Source organism: Protopterus annectens, chromosome 2.part1 (genome assembly GCF_019279795.1).
Source record: "Protopterus annectens isolate FY-2018-M chromosome 2.part1, PAN1.0, whole genome shotgun sequence".
Taxonomy (NCBI): Eukaryota; Metazoa; Chordata; order Ceratodontiformes; family Protopteridae; genus Protopterus; species Protopterus annectens.
In genome coordinates, this window is record NC_056729.1 from 1680167969 (window position 1) to 1680192282 (window position 24314).

Consider the following 24314-nt stretch of genomic DNA (forward strand, 5'->3'; position numbering starts at 1 on the left):
GCCCTTTGGGGTATGGTCTAGTGGGGGTGGAAAAACGGACTCCTATGGCAGATAGAGTCTTTTCTTCCTGCTCACACCTAGTAAGTGTCTCCTTGACTTTCGGCCCAAACAAGGAAGAGCCATCGAATGGGGTATTAACAAAGGAAGACTTGAAGGCAAAGGAGCATAAGCGCATCCAGGATTGTCTCCGCAGAGCTATCGCTGAACCTGCTGCCCAGCTCGATCCATCGGCTGCATAAGAAATGAGCCGCATGGACGAGTTCGCAATAGAATTAAGGGTGTTAAGCTGTGCCGTCACTTTCTTAGAAACAGCATCATCTGTTTTGCCCTGTAGAGTATCTCTAAGTTCTTTGAGGAGATCTCGTTGAAGATGGGTAAAGTGGGTTAAATAGTTAAGCGATCTCATTGCAAATGTCGCAGAACTAAAGATGCATTTCCCATATCTGTCCATCGTCCTAGAGTCTTTATTAGGAGGATGAAGAGAAGAAGAGGTTTCTGACATCTCTTTCTCGGTGGCCGCCGCCACCACCATGGCATCAACAGGGACTCCCTTCGTAAGAAATGACCTGTCTTGAGGGAAGGTGATAAATTTGTTGGGCCTCTGAGGGACCGATTCCATGGAATCGGGAGACTCCCACACCCTTCAAGTGACCAAGTCCATTAATTCGTCAAAGGGCGGAGTAACCCAGGAGGTGGAAGGTTGACACCCAAAGGCCTTCAGGAGCACTGACTCAACCTCAGTAGGGGTAAGGGGCTGCCAGTCACCCCTCTGCCTTAATATTTCCAGGATGTCTTGTCACAAAAACATTCAGATACTACAAATCTAATAGCACCTATGAGCAAGAAGGGGATAGGGAATTAAATTTGACAGAGCTCTGTCAAGTAAAACGCAAATAGGAGCAACCACTCCAAATTAGAAAGACAAAAAAATAATATACAGTTAACTCACCGAAACAACAATTACGAGAAATATTAAAAGTCTCACAAATATCAGTAAATATATATTCTTCTAAGAAGAAAAAAAAGTTACTGGCCTGAGCTTCCTCAGAAGATCGATCTGTTGCAGCGGCAAACTAGATCTGGGGTTGGTAAGAGAGCATCATGGGATAGGGACTGTGCCTCGAGCTACTCAAAGATCTTGAATTTGGAAAGCGGTCAACTCGGAACCCACGTTTAAAGAACAAACGTCGAGACTGAACGACTTCACATCCACTGTTTCAATGGGGATGCCTTTGCACGCCTTGATTGTTTTCATTACTAGTAAGAAGTCACCCGGAGTCACCCGGAGTTGCATGTTGGCCACTGTTGCATATGATCTTGTGGCTGTCTCTCTTGCTGAACCCTGCATTGGTCACCATTACGCCATTTGTCAGACATAAGTCTAGAATTCCCTCTCCTTTTTATTCCTATTGCCTCACCCATGTGAACCCAGGCAGTCCTCATATCCTGCCCTGAATATCCTGATATGTGCACTCAGGTCAACCATTACCAGCACTAATTCATGTTATCCACCTTTATCTAGTAGGTCCTGCAACTGCTGTCTGAATACTCTCTTCCTCACTATCACAATCCTGTTGTGGGACATAGGCTAGATTATGAATACTTCCCTATCATTACACTGTAGTTTGATTGCCACAAATATGTCACTAATACTAGTGTTAGTGGAGCAACAGATAGCACACTCACCTTTGGTGCAGAAGGCTATGGATTTTATACTCACACTAGGCAGACAGATTACTGACACTGCAGTACTGCACTCTTAAGTGTGTCATCATTTGTATGAGAGGTTAAACCAAGGACCCATCTGCTTGCATTACTGGTAACTCAGGTGGATGTACAAGATCCCATGGCACTTGATCAAAAAGACTAAGTTCTCCAATGCCACGGCCAAATTTATCCTAATAATATAAATACCACCTCTGGTTTCCCCCTGAAAAGAGGCTGCTAACCTAGTGGGACTAACCCAGTCAATAAAAGGATAAATAAAAAACAATTCTGATGGCATCCCTCATTGCCTTTTGAAGCCTTTTCCTCACCACAGTTCCCTCATCATTTCTAGCCTGTCTTCCTTCTAAGTAGTAGACTCTGGATCACAAGCCAAGAGGCTTTGCTGCACCACCCTTCCATCTTGTCTTCTGGATACTTAGGGTATCCAGCTTCCTCTTTACCATCATGTCATCCACTTCTAAGCTCCATCCTGTCAATGAACCTACATTGAGTCTAGCAATTCTTAGTTCATGTTTGGCAGGTTGATTGGTTTTACATCCAATGTTCATTCAACAGAGCTATTCCAGGTAACCCAAGCTAGGCAACTGGACACTGACCAGCCAGTACCTTATTAAAAAAAAAAAAAAAAAAAAAATTCCTTAAATAACTGGTGAATAAATATTTACTGGTTTCTTACTTCAATTATTTACACTATAGTAACAGACACCTAAGAATTATATGCAAATTCAGGCCTTTTCATATATTTCTAAAACATTTTTATATATTCTTATATTTTTATATATTTATGTTTTGTATGAGTCTGAATTGGTTATTGGTGTCCTAGATAGTTAATTACAGTGAGACGTCACTAATATTATAGGCTTAGTAAACTGAAATACATACATTTGTATAAACATTATGATATTGATGAACTGGAACAACGTTACAGTTTATAGCTTTTTACTCATTGTAAATTTTTATTTATGTAATATTTTTTTGATGTAAATTCATGCTGTGATAGATAGTTTTTTTAAAAAAGGAAGTTACGTATGTATTCGCGTTTGCATTTGTGACATCATTTTATAGATTTAAACTGCATTTGGCGCCACTTTGTATCACTCTGATGAAGCTACTGAAGTTTCAGTAGCGAAAACGCTCTAACTTTTTTACTATTGTCTTGATTAAATTTGCGTTAAGAAAAAGAACATCATCGCCTTGGTCTCCCTTGCTTTTGGATTACCGTGCCATTGACTTTCTCCAGTTTGTTTTTGACCAATTAGTTTGTTAGTTCTTTTCCTCATGGCTACGGGAGGTCCAGTCTTCCCAGGGAGTCCAAACATCTTGGGTTTTGTTAACCCTACCGGCTCTTCAGACAACTGTGACATGTCGGCACTGTTTTTGACTATCTCACAGCGCCTTGATTCTCTCAACAAATGCTTGGACTCTTTGGACGAAAGAATCTCCAATAGTCCGGTCCAATTACAGAGTGGTAAAGCACCTTCACAGCAAGGCGATCCCTTGCTTTCCAATGGTCCCAGTTGTTTCTCGATACCAGCAGCGCAACCTGTATTACCTAATCCAACTGTTAAAACTACAGTACCTGTTTCCGTGAATGAAAACCAGACAGCTATTTTGGGCAATATTTCAGCAGCAGCTCATATCTCAACAGACAACCCGAACTCAGTGCTTATTGGAGTTCCTATACTCAATGAGTGGATTGGTGAAATGGATGCATTTACTTTCACCCAACAACAGTTGCAGGAACCACCGGCAACGAGAACGGGCATTTCTACTACGAGAAATAACAACATAGCGGACAATCTAAAGGTACTAGACTATAAACTGGTTAAACTTAAAAAACTCCAATTGGAGGTGTGTTATTTCAAACAATGTTTACAAGATAACATTATACCTAAAGGTCTTCGAAGTAACTTTGCCCCTACGGGGTTATTTGTGGATGAAGCGTTTTTAACTGAGTTAAAGACTCTCTTTGATAAGCAAGGGTCACAGTTACTTGAACTTATGATTAAACATTACTCACTGTGTATAACAACTCTCACAGGTGAGATTAACCAACTGGACAACCTGATTAAACTTGACCTTGACTTTATCAGATACAAATACGATTATACTCGTATTTTTAACAGCATATACGCTTTATTGGTCAAACTCAAGGCCAATAAATCCAAAAAACTAAGTAGGGACAGACTTTTGTACCAGCAAGGAAAAGCTTATCTTAAGCTGACATTACCTAGGTCTAGTACTGACACTTTGGGTACTCAAGGTGCGCCTACCAGCAGTGAAGAAGTCCCTGGTCAACATAGGGCTTCCCACTTAGAAAACATCATGGAAGAACATGATACTGAATTTGATCAGGGGCCTAGACGGAGCAATAGAATAAAAACAAATAGAAATAATAACTTTAATTCTACTTTGCACAACCAATGTGAAGGAGATGCTAACCAATGTAACAGTAATAATAGTAATTTTTTAGGGTATCATAACAACAATCGCCAGTTCAATCGCAAGACCAGGAACTGGAGCAAGCATCAGAATTGAGTTTCAACAATGACCTCGATCAATCCGATGATAATAACTTAAAGATTACTTTTAACAGCAGAGGGGACTTTAAAATTTACAACTTTTCTAGTATCACACTTGACCAAGACTTAATAGATCTTCTAGCTTTTGGTAACACTTTTGTGCCTAGTCACAATTTTAACTTAACTAGAACTATAATAGATTTAAAAAGTTTTGTGCATAAATTGAATCTAGACATCTTGTTTCCAACCCCCCTACTACAACAACCTTGTAATCTCAAATTGCCTAGTGTGTTTAATCCAGTTTTACACCCGGATCTTGCTTTGTTTGAAAGAGCTTGTGAGGCAGATTTTAGACATTTAAACAAGAATTATAAGCTTTACTCAGGGTCTAAGAAAAATAACACGTCTAAGGAACAAATGTACTTGTTGAATAATCTCTGTAGCCTGCCAGTTAGAGTACTGAAACCAGATAAAGGGGGTGGTCTAGTTATCTTAGACAATAATGATTACAAAGTTAAAATGGCATCTGTCTTAGATAACTCAGCATACACCCCGTCATCTAAAAACGAAATGAACACAGTTTACTCCAGAAATAGAGGTTACTTTAGAGATTTATTCTTGTCAGGCAAAATTGACCTAGACACCTACCATTATATTGACATCATGTTCCCCAAGGTACCAGTGATTTTTGGAATTCCAAAAATCCACAAAAACTTATTTAATCCTCCTATGAGGGCTTTGGTGGACGGTAGGTCATCTATGACCCACCCCTGTGCACGGTTAGTAGGCAAAATTTTGAGTAAATACCTGAAGCTTATCCCTCACATTTGTAAAGATTCCTGGTCATTCCTTCGAGACATTAATAACATTTCATTCGACCAAGCTTGCAATTTCCTCACTATAGATGTTGTTGACCTCTATACTTCGATTCCACATACTGAGGCCATCGAGTGGGTAGGTAATACACTTGTTGATTTGAGTGCCCCATCGACTGAAATTGACACTGTTTCCGAGTTATTAGACATTATTTTATCGTCTAATTTTTTCATCTTCGACCAGCAATACTACCTTCAAACACAAGGTATTGCAATGGGGTCACCGTGTGGTTCCAGTATAGCAAACGTATTTGTTGCACACTGGGAGAAACAATTCATTTTACATAATAGTGACTTCAACCATCAGGTATTGTATTACACCAGATACCTGGACGACATTTTTTATTCTATTTAAGGGTAACACTGGGGAGGCTGCGGCCTTAGTAGAATACTTGAACAGTACAACCAGCTTCTTTAAGTTCACCTACCAGTTCTCGACTACATTGATCGATTACTTGGATGTTAAGCTTGAAAAGGATATTACAAGGGGTTTATTCCTATCATCTATTTACAGGAAGCCAACCTATTGTAATTCATTCCTTCACTTTTTGAGCCTATACCCTTATAAACAAAAATGATCACTAGTGAAAGGACAGCTTATTAGGGCTGCCAAAATGTGTAGTACAACTGAAAGCTTTGAAGAAGAATGTCTCATATTGGCCGGAATGTTTTCTAGCCGAGATTACCCTGACTCATTAATAATAGAATTAACACATGAAGTCAGAAATAAAAGAGAGTCAGGTTTATATGCACCTCTGTTAAACAGTAGTGTTTCAGAGAGTAATGATGTCCTGGACACTTCTGAGACTTGTTTAAGCTTGCTTGAAAGTAGTGATAATGGTAATATAACTAGCATGAGTCCCAAGTTCACTACTAGCTTTATTACTACCTTTAATACAGATTCCACCTTAATACGATCTATTATATACAAGAATTGGTATTTCATTACCAGTAACTTCCAACTTTTTGAGAAATTAGGTAGTAATCCTCTAATAGTTTACAGAAGAGGCAATAACCTGAAAAGTCTCCTGGAGAGAAACAAGAATAATGACACTTTTTCTAAATGGAAGGGCACTTTTACATGCAGTCACTGTAACTGGTGTAAATATTTAAGGACAGGTTCTACATTTCAAATTATGGGTAGAAAATACAACATCTACCATAAAATGAATTGTGACACTAGATCAATAGTCTACTTAGCCTCCTGTGACTGCTGTCCAGCATACTATGTTGGTAAAACGGACCAAAAGTTCAAAGATAGAATCTACCAGCATTGTTATGCTATTAGAAAAAGGAAAAATTACAACGCCCTAGCCAAGCATATCATTAATTATGAGATACATAGTTTTCACTTTATGGCTATAGACCACGTCCCATATAATATCAGGGGAGGCCCTAGTGCATTGATTCTAGAAAATAAGGAACTTGAATGGCAAATAAAACTGGAGGCATTTAATAGTCCTGGCTTAAATGAACAGTGTAATATTTCTTGCCTTCTGAAACTAAAAAGTTACATGAGATAATTTCCTATTGTAATGCATTAGTATTTTAATTTTATATTTTTATTCTTAACATATTTACACAATTAAATTTGTATAATATATCTAAAAAATTCCTTAAATAACTGGTGAATTAATATTTACTGGTTTCTTACTTCAAATAGATTATTTACACTATAGTAACAGACACCTAAGAATTATATGCAAATTCAGGCCTTTTCATATATTTCTAAAACATTTTTATATATTCTTATATTTTTATATATTTATGTTTTGTATGAGTCTGAATTGGTTATTGGTGTCCTAGATAGTTAATTACAGTGAGACGTCACTAATATTATAGGCTTAGTAAACTGAAATACATACATTTGTATAAACATTATGATATTGATGAACTGGGACAATGTTACAGTTTATAGCTTTTTACTCATTGTAAATTTTTATTTATGTAATATTTTTTTGATGTAAATTCATGCTGTGATAGATAGTTTTTTTAAAAAAGGAAGTTACGTATGTATTCGCGTTTGCATTTGTGACATCATTTTATAGATTTAAACTGCATTTGGCGCCACTTTGTATCACTCTGATGAAGCTACTGAGGTTTCAGTAGCGAAAACGCTGTAACTTTTTTACTATTGTCTTGATTAAATTTGCGTTAAGAAAAAGAACATCATCATCGCCTTGGTCTCCCTTGCTTTTGGATTACCGTGCCATTGACTTTCTCCAGTTTGTTTTTGACCAATTAGTTTGTTAATTCTTAGTTCATGTTTGGCAGGTTGATTGGTTTTACATCCAATGTTCATTCAACAGAGCTATTCCAGGTAACCCAAGCTAGGCAACTGGACACTGACCAGCCAGTACCTTATTGACCCAGGGCTGTTGGGCTTTATGGCAGGCACACACACTGGCCAATGGGGGCACATACACCCCATGAGTCCCTGGCATAGGTTGGAGTAGGCCTTAACCCACTTATCATTGACAAATACCCATGCCCATTTGGCGACATTGGTCAACATGACAGAATCACCTACATCCATATTTTACATCATCCAGTGGCTAGCCCTACCATGACTTGGAGTCTCTGATACATGTTATTCTATGTTAGGGATACTGCGCACCACATCAGATGCCTAAAGCAGTTGGTCTATACAACTCTTATTCTATAAGACACCATCTGTAGTCTGTAATGCTGGCCATGGCTCCATTCTTGTGTGAATTTGAGAAGGAAGCAGTCAGCATGTTTTTGAGTTGTGGAGGGAACCTCACAAAGACAGAGGGAGAACATGCAAACTCCATACAGGTATTGGCTGGAGGTCAGGATCGAACCTTGTAGTTTGTACATGGGATGCGAAGACCTTAACGATTATGCCAACTGATGAAGGGAAGGTAATAGTCTACTGGTAATATCTCTACCTCACAACTCCACTATCTGGAGTTCAATTCTTACATGTTCTCCCTGTCTATCTGTGGGTTTTCTCTGGCTAGTTCTGTGGATACTTCTGTTTCCTCTCAGCCCTTTCATCCAAGATAATGGTTGTAAAAGGTCTGTGGATCAGCCCACTTACCCAGTTAATAAATGCTAAAATAAATAAAAATGAAAGGGAGATTCAAAAACTCTGTAGTTACTAAACTCTTGCATGGGGCCACTGTTAACATCCTTCAATCTTCCAGCATTATGTCAGACATTTTCTAATTTTACCAGTAGTCTTTGAGTCATTTTTTCTCCTTTTATTTATTTATTTATTTATTTAACATTTGTTGACCGGGAATGTCCGACTAGGTTCCACAGATCCTGTTTTCAGCGGAGGCCCGGGGAGAAATGCTCCAAATGCATGTCTTTTTATTAGTTTGTACATGGGATGCGAAGACCTTAACGATTATGCCAACTGATGAAGGGAAGGTAATAGTCTACTGGTAATATCTCTACCTCACAACTCCACTATCTGGAGTTCAATTCTTACATGTTCTCCCTGTCTATCTGTGGGTTTTCTCTGGCTAGTTCTGTGGATACTTCTGTTTCCTCTCAGCCCTTTCATCCAAGAAAATGGTTGTAAAAGGTCTGTGGATCAGCCCACTTACCCAGTTAATAAATGCTAAAATATGGTGGAATATTAATCCATTACCATGTTCCTTCAAAGACATGCATCTTACATACTCCTTTTACAAAAATGTTCTCAGTTTTCCATTTGTTCAGAGCTTATATGTCATGTTCCACCAATCAGTTGTGTATACAAATGTGCAGAACTCTGTCAGTTTCCTGCACAATCTCCTGATTTTGTATACATCTTTTTCTTTTTCTCAAAATTATTGTCTTAAGCAGAACCTTCATACATTTCCTGAAACTTGTGACATTTTTTTATCGTGGGGATTGGGAGGGTGGCCTAATGGTTAAGGTGTTTGCCTTACAACACACAAGGTGCAGGGTTTGAGTCTCACAAAGGATAGTTGGCTAGGTTTAAAATGGCTCGCAAGAGCAGTTAGCTTAGTACTTATCTATGAACCTATGAACATCTGTACTTTACTTTTCTACCCATTTTTGTCTCTTAAATTTTCTGACATCTACATTTTGCTGCTGGCATCACAAAAGGATTCTCATCCAGAAAAAAAGAGGTCATTGTTCCCCTTTACTCATCACTCATTAGACCCATTATAGAGTACAATGCCCCTTTTGGTATGTACCTCACAATACATCTACAACAACTGGAAAGACCACAGAAATACCTCACAAAGAGGATTACTGGCCTCAAACAGATGCCCTATGCAGACCGTCTCAAAAAACTACAGCTTTACTCCATCGCATGTCGCCTACTCAGGGACGATCTCTGCCTAACATACAAAGCTATGTCAAACCCAGAGCTGTTGGACATGCTCCACTTAAAGAAATCCCAATCCATTCGAGCTACATGCTCTAGGGACCTAAACCTTGTCACCACAATAAACAGAACATGCTGGAGGGATAGATTCCTGTCCCAGAGACTTCCATTACTCTGGAACAGACTACCTATCTATGTCAAACAGAGCTCCTCATTAGCACTCCTCAAGGAAAATCTTGATGATTGGATGGGAAATGGGAAATTCACCCCAGGGATCACTTCTGTGGCTCTGCTCGACAGGGGCACAGGAAAATAATTTTCTTGGGTGGCAAAAGCCAGGGTACATTTTTTGGCTAGGCTTATATAGGCCCTAGGACCAATAGCCTAGTACCTATCTATGAACCTATGAGAAGACACCCCGCACTTGACACAATTTATTACAGCTTCTTCTCCTTAGACTAATTGGTATTTTACAAAAAACAAAGAACAACAACTTTCCTGTGGGGGGTCAAGAACCATGAACCCCCTCACACCACCATAACTCTAAATGATACTAAGAAAAAAGCAAAAGGAGACCTAGGAACTCCAGCAAAGACAATCTTATTCCAACACAACTGAGCACTTTCATCTCTTAAAAGAAGTGGGACTTCTTCAGAGTTGTTGGTTTTTAAACATTACTAACTTCAAGGTTGCTCAGCCTCTGAGGTAATCGTAGACTTCACTATCTGTGAGGTTCAGCAACTACAAAGATAACATTATGGCAAACTCAGAAGTTATTGCACATCATATTTGTTGTTATATGTTTGAACATAAAACAACTACATGCTCCTTTTTTGAAGTGGTGGAGAGTGAGCAAAAGACAAACTGAGATGAGGATAACAACAAAAACAGATGTGTAATTACTGGCAAAGCTGAAGCAAAGCCCATCTATATTTTAAACAATGAGAATGTGAATCCTAAGGGACTGGATAATACGAAATTAGACCCCAGTGCCAACCACTGGTTCTGGCATCAGAGGGGCTTTCTGTGGTGGAGAATGAGAGGGCAGAAGAGGAGGCAAAGCAGACCCCAAAAATGAAAAACAGAAGATCTGGAGGCCTATCACTCTCCCTAACTTCTTTGTTAGGTTTCCCACATGCCCATTTTTCTTCTTGGGTTTTTGTCATGAAGGAAATAAGAAAGAATAAAAATGATTATAGTGATGATGAGCAGATAAATAAAAACAGTGGTAAGACAATCGATTAAAGATGCCACGCCCATTGAAGATAGATATTTGGCACCAGAAATTTGTCTCAAACCACCACTTGTTACAGTAAGCAATCAAAACAGCACTCAAGCCAGAAAGACTCTAAACTGTGAGAATAAACTGAGTGAAGCTGATACAAGATCTTTGCTTGCTGAGTGATGGGAAAAATGATTCAATAATCCAATGCAGGTGGAAAGCACTCACGCCAAGTGAATGCAACAGCATCACTATGAAGGTTTCACGACACCGGCGTAAAGATAGATAGTCTCCCAAGCTGCATACTGAGCATGGAAACCAATCCATAGTGTACTGAGACTAGAGCTTTTATTTACTTATTTCACATTTGTTAACCGGGTTAGTCCAACTAAGTTTGCAAACAAACCCATCTTCAGTGGAGACCCGAGGGGAAAAGCCCCAGCAAACATAATTAAAGATAAAGTGACAATATACAAATATTAAATAATCACAATACAAAATAATTGTAAAAAAATAAAAAGGCTATTAATTATTTGCATTGCATTGATAGCAAGCAACACCTTGCATCTCAGTTCATTGATCACCATGAAACCATATTTCTGTTGCTTGGCACATTCAGCATGCAATACTGCCTAGCCTTTGAAAGCAAAATGCTGATACAAGCTTTTCTCCTGTTAAAACAGACATTTTACAAAAGCTGGGAAATCTCTTATTGTCTTTCTGTTAATATACTTATCAAGTTTAAATAAATGTTTCAAAAATATACATGTACAGTTTGATAACTGTTCAGTGGATACTGCAGTTTTGATATAAGCTGTATGGAAACATATCCGGACAGTCTATAGATTTACTTAATTTTCACTGAATTTGCTTTTTAAGCAGGTATTAAAAGGCTAGGCAGTATTGCATACTGAATGTGCCAAGCAACAGAAATATGGTTTTATGGTGATTAATGAAATGATATGCAAGGTGTTCCCAATTCTATAAGCAATGCCGGTCTTCCATTCCCAGTGCTATACCAGCTTGGATTTAGAAGTGTTAAGATACAGGTTAGGTGTCCTTAGCATTTTCTGCCATTAAGTACCTACATTTGTTCTCTCTGTGTATTTGTATTTGCTCATTTTCTTTTGGTTTACACATTTGTCTGACTCTTTTCAACCAATCATTTCCACTCCTGGGACTCACTTCATGGTCTGCTTTGGCAAGTGGCTTGAAGTTCTGCGAATTCAGATTGACACACAATACATATTCATGGTTGCACCTACCCACTGATGCTGGAAGTATTCCCACCATATGCAGTCACAGGTATTTGTTTATCTGTCTGTATTACAAAATACAGTGTTTCTTCTGAAAAGAAGTGTTTGTTGATAATGCATGTTTGAAAGCTTCGTACATGCCAAGAGACACAGTTTCCAACATCAGAATGATTTGGGAACTCTGCAGCACAGGGTCTATGACTGCAAAGTTCTCCTACCTGTTTGGAAAAAAAAAATCAATGCTTCCTGCTATAAACGTGGTCTGATGAATTCATATTAACTACATTTTTGCTATGGTTTAATGCTCCAATTCCTGGATGTGTAGTCAAGTCTCATTTCCCACTTCTGTCAAGCTTATCAACAATAGCCATGTAAATGCCTACAAAATTTTGAAAAATGAGGTTAAACTTTTACACATTTACAGAATTTATAAATAATGTCACTGTTCTTTGTCATAAAGAAATATTTACTGTTAAGGTGAAAAAAACAAAATGACCACAGAATATAATTACTGGATCAGTTTCGACTCATTAATAGAGAAATGTTAATATGCATTCTGTGATTACTACCTCCTTCGGCTTTTTCCGGTTAGGGGTCGCCACAGCAGAACTCCGGTCCGCTAATGATTGGCAGTAGATTTTACGTGCTGACTAGAAGGAACGCCTATTCATGCATGTCGCCATACAGAATACTCTCTAACTGAGAATCAAATGGGCAACGTCTAACTGTGAGGCGACAACGCTACCGCAGCACCACCAAATGCTTACATAAATTCTTGATAGATACATAACTTTATGGCTGTTTAATGAATTTTAGTAATCACAGAATATGCATTTTGTGATTACTTGTGTAAAAAGTTATGTGTTCCATTATGTTCATAGGAGGTCACTAGGCTAATGGTCTAGGGCATTAACAAGCCTAGCCACGTAAAAGATCCTGTGCCTCCTAACTGAGCTTAGTTAGATGGTTGATGTTTGGGGAGCGATTCTATGATCAGCACTGACTGCCCCTGTCCATGAGAGCCATAGGGGCCACCCCCAGGGCAAATTTGCAGTTACCCATCCAATTATCAAGGTTGGACTTAAATAAGTTCATTGAAGAGCTCTGCTTCATGTGAAGTGGGAGCTTATTGCAGAGGAGTGGCTATCTCTGGGAGATGTATCTGTCTCTGCAACATGCTTTGTTAATGTCACAGGTTAGGTTGAGATTCCTGGAGCGACTGACTCTTGCCCCATTTGATTTGCAGAAGTGCAGTATTTCCATTAGGGCAGGGTCAGAGACTGCTCTGCAGGCCAGGCACAGGTCACCTCTCAGCAGCTTGTATGATACAGAATACAGTGACAGGGATTTCAGTCTTTCCATGTAGGTCATGTCTTGGAGGCCCTGAATTCTCTTGGTTAGCAACCTCTGTGGTCTCTCCAGCTGCTTCAGGTGTCTGGTGAGGTTCATGCAGAAGGGTGCATTGTACTCAATCAGCGATCTTATAAGGGTCGAGTACAGCAGAGTTATAACCTCCCTGGTCTTGGATGCAATGCCCCTATTTATGAGATATGTGGTGTTGAAGGCCTTCTTTACCACTATGGACATATTGTGATCGAAGATTAGATTGCTATCAACCTGCATTCCCAAGTCTTGCACCACTGTGTTTGAGCTTAGAGGGGTGCTATCTCTATCATAAAAAGCAGGGCTACTTCTTTGCCAAAGGGTATAATGAGGCATTTATTTGCATTTAGTTTCAGTCCATGCCCTGGTGCCAATCATATGTCTTTGTCAGTCCCTTCTGTAATTTGTCAACATCACTGGGGGACTCTATGACTGCACCAAGTTTACAGTCGTCTGCAAACTTCATAAGCCACAGAACATCTACTTTTGTCTGTACTTCAGAAAAAAGATTCCAAACAGTAGGGGGCCCAGTACAGATCCTTGTGGTACACCATTGGTAACTGGTCTACTGGTGGAAGTAAACTCCCCAGCTTTGACAGTGCGCATTTTGACAGCCAGTTTGCTACCCAGCTAGTGACAAAAGGGTTAATACCCAGCTGGGAGAGTTTCTCAATGATCCCTGAGTGAGGAATTGTGTCAAATGCCTTGGATAAATCAAGTTAGGTGATATGTACTGCTTTCCCCTCATCCAGGGTTTTGGTGACATTCTCAAAGAAGTCCACCAGGTTTAATAAGCAAGCTCTACCTTGACAAAACCAAACTGGGTTAGGTCCAGAGTTTGAAGGTTGCTATATTTTGGTTGATAAAGTCCATGAGGATTCTTTGCATGGCCTTGCAGATAAGGCTGATCAGGCTAACGGGTCTATACTTCCCAGGGTCTGTTGATGGACCCTGTCACTCGTCCGGTCAGGATAAAACAGACTAACAGTTGTGGGTTCAGTTCCAGCAGCTTTATTACACACAAACACATCAGGAACAAGGCCTAGTGACTTAAACTTAAACTTATAAACAGACTGACTACTACACTCATACATGTTAACACTCAGGCTGTTCTCTCACTCATACATGTTAACACTCAGGCTGTTCTCTCAAAATGGCAGTGCTGCCTGTAAGTGCTCACTATTTATTTGCACTTGCCTACATCTGGAAATGCTTCTTAAAGTTACACACACACACACACACACACACACACACACACACACACACACACACACACACACACACACACACACACACACACTGTTCTACATCCTCCCTCTGAGAAACAGATAAAATACCAAATGACAGTATTCACTGACACGCAATCACACAGAAATGATCTTTTGACATGCAATTAACAGAACTAATTCTTTGACATGCAATCATACAAATTTAGACATATAAAACAATCATGTCTAGGTTGCTGTGTATTTTATACTAGGTGTAGAAATATGCCCTGATCATGTAACATAAAAATCAGAATTGGATCTAGCAATGGGGACTATCAAAAGGAATGTTCACATCTAGGTACAACTGGGACACCATCAAGAATGGGAATGGATACTGAGACATGTTCTTCAGTATGAACACTGTCAGGGTTGCTCTGAGATCTGGAGTCTGTAACACAGGTATGATGCTGTGATATTGTTTCAGACACAGGAAGAAGTAGCCTGCAGTTTCTCCTGTATTCTATATTCTGTACCCTCAGATTCCACCAAGTAGGATTTCGGCTCCGCACATATGGCTCTCACTTGACCAATTTGATCAAAGCCTTTTGCCATTTGCATTCTCACTCCCTCTCCTCCTTTTAACGGATGAAGAAATATGATTGTTTTTTCATAGCTGGACTTCTGAAATGAATGCTTCTTAAAGAGTTGGGCTTTGATGGCTCTGTTGTTTTTAGCATTAGGCACCAACAAACTAGATAGAAGTCTCTGAGCAGGCGAGCCAAGTAGGTTGTAACGGGGTATATTTCTGAGATTAAGCAAATTCATAAAGATATATAGAGAGAAAAATACTTTTTCCCACTGAACATGGTTTTAGGCCAGGACATAGTACTAACACAGCCCTCATTTTATTCCTTGACACAGTAAACAGAGCTTGAGATGCTGGAGACTTAGCGTCAGCATTATTTCTAGATCATTCAAAGGCATTTGACACCATATCACACTCCCTCTTGCTTAATAAACTCACTAATCTTAGCCTGTCTCCCCCTACTATACAGTGGTTTACTAACCATCTCAACAACAGGCATCAATCTACTAAACGGCAACATGCTTCCTCCCCTTTCATAACCATAACATGTCAAGCAGAGTGCCTCTTTGGCCCTCTTCAAAAGGAACCTTGACGATTGGATGGGAGAAAGGAAATTCACCCCATGGATCAGAGGAGTCCAGGGAAGAAATAGCCAGGGAATTGTTATGGCTAGGCTTGTATAGGCCCTAGGGCTTATAGCCTAGTACCAACCTATGAACAAACACAGGCGTCCCCCAAGGATCTATACAGGGACCCTTACTATTCAACATATTTGTCAATGACTTTCATTCCTCTCTCATCCATAGCACAGTCATCCAATATGCAGATGACTCAACTATCATCTGCTCCACTAAATCTGCCTCCACTTTACAGCATATCACTGAAGAAGCATTTACTTCCACAGAAACCTGGATGTCCCAGAACCATCTTGCTCTCAACCCCAATAAAACAAAACTGTTAATATTTACCCCCACTAAATCCAGCTCTGTTGACAAATCATCATTCTCCATTCACTCCCAAAATAACACCATTACTGAAGTTGTCCCCAACACCAAATTACTAGGAGTCATCATTGATGGCAAGTTAACATTCAACATGCACATCTGCAGTAACATAAAAAAAAAACATCAAAAACTAGGTGCCCTGTACAGGCACAACTATTTTCCCAGTCTCTGGCCTCTTCCTTCCTGCTTCCAACACTTCTCTATGGGGCTCCTATCCTCACAAAACTACAGTCCTCCTTGCAAACAAAACTAGACTCTTGCTATAACAAAGTTGCCAAATTGGTTACAAATGCTAAATATCTCACCCATCAACTTAATTGGCTAGAATCCCAACACTCAAATTCTTACAACTAACTACAGCCCGTAAACTATCTACCACCCAGAAACCTGCCCTTCCCTCTCTTCCATTTTGTCCATGTATCATCCAAACCGACACCTAAAATCCGAAAACAAAATGCTACTATCCATTGAGAAACCCAAGCTCTCAGCCGGCCAAATGTTGTATTCCTACTATGTATCTAAGGCATAGAATAATCTCCCCCCATCACGGAAAGCAATCAGCAACCTGACCTCCTTCAAAAACTCCCTCAAAACATATTTCTCTTCTAAATGGTTATGTCCCTGTTCCCAAACACACAACCACAACTCCTGACTTAACCTCAAAGTGCTATACCTCTATCTCATCTTTTCCATCCTTCTCCCACATCTATATCATATTATCATATGATGTAAATAGCGAACGCTATTTCATCGTACTGATAATATCGAAACAACAAAATATCGAACAAACGGAACAGCAAATTTTTTCCCAGGGAAAAAATTTGCTGCTCCGTAAAAAAAATATAAATAAACCTAAACACAAATTTAAGTAGGGGGCTGTGCCCCCCATACCCCCCTACTTAAATATACCAACTCCAAAATCGCACCATAGTGGAGGAAATTTCAAAGTCCCGAAGATGGCCCACCGACTTTTTTCCCTGGGAAAAAATTGATGTTCCGTGACATCATTATTTTGCCATTTCGACAGTATCAGATCGACTAAATAGCATTCGCTATTTAGTCCATTTGATAGCATCATATAGACCCCTTCTTTCTGTCACTTTCTTCGGGCTCATCCTATCCCCCCTTATATTCCCCCCTAGCTTTCACTCTGTGCTTAATCTCTTAACAGCTACAGACCAGAAGTTTATTACTTTCTTGTGTACTTGAATTCACCCTATGCCTCAATGTAACTGTGATGTCCGCGCCCTGGCCCAGCAATCAAGGAGCCTCAATCCTCACCACTAACACCAGAGAGGGTGTCTCATATGAGAGGAAAGGATAACAAATACACACAGTAAAGTACAATTTCCTTTAAGTGCACACAGAGATCACAGTCAGTCTGGGTCTGGTTGCTCCCTTGCTCTCCAGGTCCCCAATAAGACTCCCCACTGGCACAGCTATAGGGTCCAGATCTCAGCCTAGCTGGCAAGCTAACCTCTAATACCCACTCTGTCTAACCAGTGCTTCATGTCCCTGCCCAAGCAGCTGACCCACACACATACACACACACACACACACACACACACACACACACACACACACACACACACACACACACACACTTTGAGATAAGTATTTATACAACTTCACAGACGCTCCTGGGAAAGGCTGACACAGATTCTCCAGCTGTGCCCCTTTACCCAGACTATACAGTAGTAATCACTGCCACCACCAGCTAATAATTATCAGCTACCAAAAGGCCCTTAAAAGGGTGTCCAATTATTACTGTGCAATATTATTATCCAATTGGTAGTATAGCCCAGGGCTAAAGCTATAGGAGTGGCTTAGACAATAAACTCTATAAATATGCAATGTACTCTGGAGAATAACTTAGCTCTACATAAACCAGCCACAGCTGAGAAGGGTTTAAAAATATTTAATAATAAATACTAAAAACACAAGACAATAATACTACATCACAGTGTTATTCAAGAGTTCATAGATCACACAGGAACTTTAAATAATTCCATAGTACAGTTCTGACATAACATAAAAACACTTAGTCTAATCTTTATAGTCCTAGCTATTTCTACAAGAAAACATACTTCTAAAGTAACTTACTTAAGACAACAGGCAGTGCTGAGTCTGGATATCAAAGCAAAAATGCTTAACAATCTCTAGTTCTCACTGTTTAAATTGAAACTCCAGTTTTGATAAACATTACATCATATTTTTCACCCTTCCTGGAGTTCCCAGGCTACACATTAACTACATTTACATTATTTTACACTTAGAGTAATAAAGGACATTCCACATGTAAATTCTGGTCATTAACTTTAGCCTTAAAACAATAGGCAGGAAGCCTTCCTCTAGCCGGCCTGGAGCCGACTTGTAAAACATCAAAGGCAGTGATGAAATAATTTTAATTTCAAAGGAAAGATTTGAAATGCTTGACTTAGTTTTCCTTACTGCAGATGGCAATGTTGCCACATTGTTGAAACAGCATTTATTTACATTTAAGACACAAGCCTGTATTTTACATTTAAATTTACAAATGCCAGAATTATGTATCAAATTCTATTTGACTAGGCTGACTGCCTTCACCCTTTTCTATCAGTCTTCACAGTAACTAGCATTCATAAACATCTTCTCAGAAATTATGTCTCTATTTACTTGCACATCAATGAATTTTATTTTTTTCTTTACTCTAGCACTGTTGCTTCTATTTCACAAAGTCATGCAATATAATTGTAATATATTATTTTTATATGTCAATGATTGTATTTTTTTTCATACACCATTGCTTCTATTTACCAGTCTCATGCAATGTAACTGTACAATCTTGTTTTTCTATCCAAGTGATGTTACTCTAATTGTATGTATCTTTGCTGAGCTTTTCTCCATGGGCCTCCACTGGAAATGGGCTCTATTCAGGCCCAGTGGACTTTTCCGATTAACAAATGCAATAAATAAATAAATAATTAAGATATTATTGCAATGCTTTGACCTGTCCAGTAATTGCTTTGTACACTCTACTGCATGTTCAGCAAGACTGTTTGACTGTGGGTATACAGGACTACTAGTAACATGGATAAAGTCCCACTCTTTTGCAAATTTCTGAAACAATTAATGGGTATACTAGGTATTGTTGTCAGAAATAAGTTTATGTGGTCTACCATGGACTGAGAAATGAAGTTTCAACTTAGTAATAGCATTGGATGTTAAGTTAGGTAGCAAACTGATTTCAAACCAGTTTGAATAAGAGTCTACCAACACTAAGTAATGTTGATTGTTCCACTCAAATATGAACAAGAAGAAAGCACTTTATCAATGTAAAAACCAAAAAGAGTAGCAGCTCCGGGGATAACACCAATAAATATCCAAGTTCCAATGAAGGGTGAACGCTCAATAAGAAAAGCTTCTTTTATTGTCACAAAAATTTATCAATGTCCTTTGATAGAGAAGGCCAAAATACTAGTCCTCTTGTCCTTCTTTTGGTATAATCAGAACCTGGGTGGCCACAATGCAAAATCTGAATGTATTCATGTTGTAAGGAAGTAGGAACAATAATTTTGTGACCTTTGAAAATGATATCATATTCCATCAGCATCTCATCTCTGTATGGAAAATAACGTTGTAATTCTGGAGGTACACAGGATTGTTTTGACGGCCATCCAACACTGATGAAGTGGTTGAGCTTCTGTCTGGTCTTTTAGTTAGCTCTTACTGAGTACCTCCGTATACGTGGGTTTATGTGTCGTGGCATTATCTTGTGTAACAGAAGAGGTGTATGTGCCGAGATGTCTTGTGTACTGTTACGTGAGAGGATTAATTCCAGTTCCACAATATAGTTACATCTATCACATACTGTATTTGTTTGCAGTAGGAGCAAATGTTTGTCAGTATACATGAAGCAATTGCCTCAGGATGCCCATGTCAATCAAGCTGGCTGAAGAAACGTTGGGAAACTGGCTGTCCATTGTAGTAGGTTAAACTGTAAGAACTGTTTGGGGGTGGGCAGGTAGATCAGCCACTGCTCAGTGTTTAAACCGTAAGAAGTGTTGAGGGGTGGGCAGGTTGAGTCAGCCCTTGCTCAGGGGTTAATAAGTGGACTTTTGCTATTAAGGATTAGAGATGACAAAAGTGTAGCAATGCTGCTCAGTGCTCAGCTAAGTTGCCTGTGGTGCAGCAGTGCCTAGCGGAGTTGCCCACAGTGCAGCATGGAATTTTGAAAGGGTTCTACTGACTGCTGTTTTGGGAAAAGGTTGATTTTAGGTATTTGCATCTATACAGAGCACAGCTAACCCCCATTGTGTGGTGACAGCAATGTGCAAAAGCAAGGCTTAAATGCAAGTCAATTTGACCAGTTTTAACACAATCTACTAATAGGAAAGCTCCTCACAGAGCCTTTATTCCAGCCATCTCCAACTCAGATATGTCCTGGGCTACACACTTCTGCCACAACAGTGCTGGAAGACCTTCTTAATGTAAGATGGCTGGCTTAGTGCTCAAGTGATATCAAACAGTCTAGATTCAGCAAGTCTGAATCTAGCCTATACTATACAAGGTAGAAGTCAATGCAATTTCCAAATGCAGGATAAAACAGTTGCACATAGCAAAACAGCAGAAATTAAGCAGCAAAATAATTTAATACAGTGCACAAAGTGCAATTCAAGTTTTTTTTTTTTTTTTTTTTTTTATATATAGAAAGCAGTGGATGATTTGCATTTCTTTTCTGATGCATTCTGGGTCTCTGGCTAAGGTTTCCAACCCCAGAGCAGCTCCAGTAAACTGAGCCTTAAATTCATAGCTAAATACTTGGTTAGTTTTCTTAATAGGCCATTCTAAGCCTAGCCAATTTTTCTTCCCAAATGTGACAATCAAACTTGGTACCTTGTGTGTGTGAGTCAAACTCCTTTACCATTACACCAACCATGTACAGAAAATTTCAATAAACATATTAAAAAATGATTTGGGAAATGCCGTGGTTCAAGTCCTGCAGAGATGGATGTGTTGTAATTTTAATCATTGCCTTTGTCTAGACCACAATCAATCCTGTATTCACAGGTAATACCACAGTGAAACTTGAACCACCATGCTTGTAAACGCTATGTTAGAGCATATTTCAATGTTCCACAAAGATTATTTTTCACTCAGTCGTTTACCAGATAGGGGATCATGTACAATTTTTCCCTTGGGGTGTCCAGGAAGCACTGTCTGTTTTATCAACTTTCTCATATCATACAGTATGCAAGTGGAAACTGACAGACTCAAACCCTAGGCTGCAGGATGAAGCTGTTCATCAACTTTCACCCTGTGCACTAAAATGCCAGACAAGTTTGTTTACTCATTTGTCAGGCTTGCTTGTTTATATTTTGATTTGATTTGATTTGTTGAATCTACTGGGCCATGCCCATTTTCAAAGGGGAGCAGATATTTTATTTACTTATCTATTTAACATTTGTTTACAGGGAAAGTCCAACTTGGAATAAGAACATTTTCAGTGGAGGCCTGGACTGAAATGCTTCAGAAACATGTGTTTGTAATGTGGGAGGAAACCAGAGCACCTGGAGGAAACCCACATGAATGCAGGGAGGATATGCAGACTACACACAGAAGGCACCCCACCTAGAACCTCTTGCTGTGAGGTGACAACGCAAACCTCTGTGCTGTTGAGATGAATATTTTCCAATTAAATTACCAGCCCATGCTGGGGCATTATGATTAAATAAAAAAGTGCATATAATCCATTAATAGTTACTAGAATTCCGTCTTCAAGACCCTGGAATTGTTATTTTGAAGCAACAACTCACACTAACTACACTGGTTTATCCTTAATGCCATCTATATATATTTTACAAAAGAAATGTTAAACACTAAAATGCTGTTTTTTTTTCTTTTAGTACAGATCATTTTACCACGTACCATGCTTATCAGCAGTGGACTTCCCAACAACTACACAGCCGTTGAGATGCACTTTCACTGGGGCGGACTAGACCTGGAGAGCAGTGGGTCAGAGCACACTGTTGATGGGATGCGGTACCTTGCTGAGGTATGTAAACATACTAGAAATCTTCTTAAAAAACATACATCAGAAGCAATAAAATACAATTAAATTATGCAAAATAAAGTGCTGTATCATAAAACTACATTCAGGCATTTGACCAGAGGGCATTGGCTGTACTACTGGTCAGTCTATTTTAGTTACCAGGGCTGGGATATTTCAAAATACTTTCAGTTTCTTTATTGCTGTCTCATGCTTTTGTACATTGTACTTGCACTTCCTGTGTACGGACACTGCTAGGCTAACTCTGATATTGTAATTGAAGTTAGTATTCGTTTATTTAATGTGTACCTCCTATTAGCATCCCCATGCCCTTTCTTCTGCTTTACAGATTTACAAGTATGCTTCCCTTTCTCTCTGTACCCATGTATCAGATCTGATTTCTCATGTAGCTTTTCTCCTCCTAGAACCAGTTCCCCCTCCATCAATGATTTTGCTTCTTGTCCACCTCTACAAGCTGATCAAAACTCTTCTCTATTAACTTAGTAATGCCAGACCTCTTTCTGAGTGCTTCATTACCCGGATTTTTGAATAACTGTGTTCTTTTTTGCCTTGTATCTTAGGATCAACAAAGTTTCAGTACTTTAATTGTTTGTTTATCCTTGCTTCTCAGTCATCTTTCATTTTAAATGTATCTTATTTATGTAGATTATATGTATGAATATATATTCTTTATAAGCAAAATATGTGACATTTCATTTTTACTGCATTTGAATTATGTCTCTTCATTATATATATTATTCTGTTTGTGAATTTGGGCATTTTTTTTGTTTCGAAGCCATGCACTTTGTGTTCTCTTCTATATAACCACCATATTATTTTTTGAATTCTTTTTCATCCCCCTGTGCTCGCTGACCATCTGACCTGCTGCCAGTGGACGTGCCCATTCATTTTGCCTAACTGCAGCAACATCTGATGACAGCATGCTCATTGGCCTAGGCAGCCATCACAGGATTTTCAAATTCTAGCCTAATCCTACCATTTCAGCAGCTGCTGTGTGCCGTGAAAAGAAAATGCCTGAAACACTGCCCCAAAAGTGAAAGTGTGAGACAATAGCTACTAGGACATACAATTTCCCTAGCAGAGAGCCTAATGTGCATCCTCAATCCATACATTACTTATTAAGACACTCATCTTACAATCGCCATTAGCAGTACAGGAGACCAGACTGCCTCCATCCCCCAGGATGGACAAGCTGACATAAACTGTTTACTCTAACCCCTCCGACATGGCTCCTTCAGCACCAAGAAGGAGTCTTGGGTTGGGTGATCTGCAATTAGCAGTTTAGTCCCACTGTTTCACATGTCTGGTTATTAGGCCTATTTTACTGAATTAATGAATTAAGGAATCAGTTAACTAAAACAACAGGAACTATATTCTCTGTTGTAAAAAAAAATACTTCATTAACTCCAGCATGACATAAAACAGAATAACTTGAAATTGTAACTTTTCTGTAATCAAAAAACCATAAACCAATCACTGTATAGTACTGACCTCATAAAGTTAAAGATTAAAGTTCATAGAACTTGCAATGTCATTATTTATTAGTGCAGCTGCAGCTAAACAGTAGGTAAAACAGACTTTTCTGTAATACCTATAGTAAAAATAGTGAATAAAGTCAATAATCTCAAACCTGCCTCTAGCTCTAGCCTTCTCACACAGAGCCAACCATGTGACTCAAACATAAAGGCAGAAAAAACAATGTTAAAAGACTGCACGTCCAAAGCCTACAATATGCTCACAAAAGCACACTGGTGGATAGAGTAACCTTAACACAGCTGTCACAATGAACCCACTATTTTAAGTGATTAACTTACAGAAATGGTATTTTTGATAGGAATGTGCACGCAAGTCAAACAGACATTTAAAATAGTACTATAGAGTGGATGTTTTGTAGGTGTGGATTAATTCTTTACATTTCCAAACTAAAAGCATTATGGGGTGATTGAGTTCTTATAGCATAAATAGTCCCTTCTAGTTGCTGTTTAAGTTCAGTTACTGGAAAGGATTTATATATGACTTGCAAACTACAAAGTGATCTCAAGGTCTGCAATGTTTGGAGCAGTTGTTCCCGCCACTGTATGAGAACATCTCTAGAATCAGTCAGTAGATGCCAATTGTTCAGGTAAGTAAAACTCCAATCTTTGTAACTTAAGGTAGGCATCTACTGCT

The 24314-nt window shown here is 39.1% G+C and overlaps 1 protein-coding gene across 1 annotated transcript in view; it reads left to right on the forward strand.

The window, feature by feature from the left end:
- The window catches only part of LOC122795010 (carbonic anhydrase 6-like), a 122994-nt gene that overhangs the window by 13283 nt on the left and 85397 nt on the right, over positions 1–24314 (forward strand). The window contains exon 2 of the mRNA XM_044063596.1: positions 21982–22130. Within this exon, the coding sequence (XP_043919531.1) occupies positions 21982–22130 (149 nt within the window). The remainder of the gene's footprint in view (positions 1–21981; positions 22131–24314) is intronic.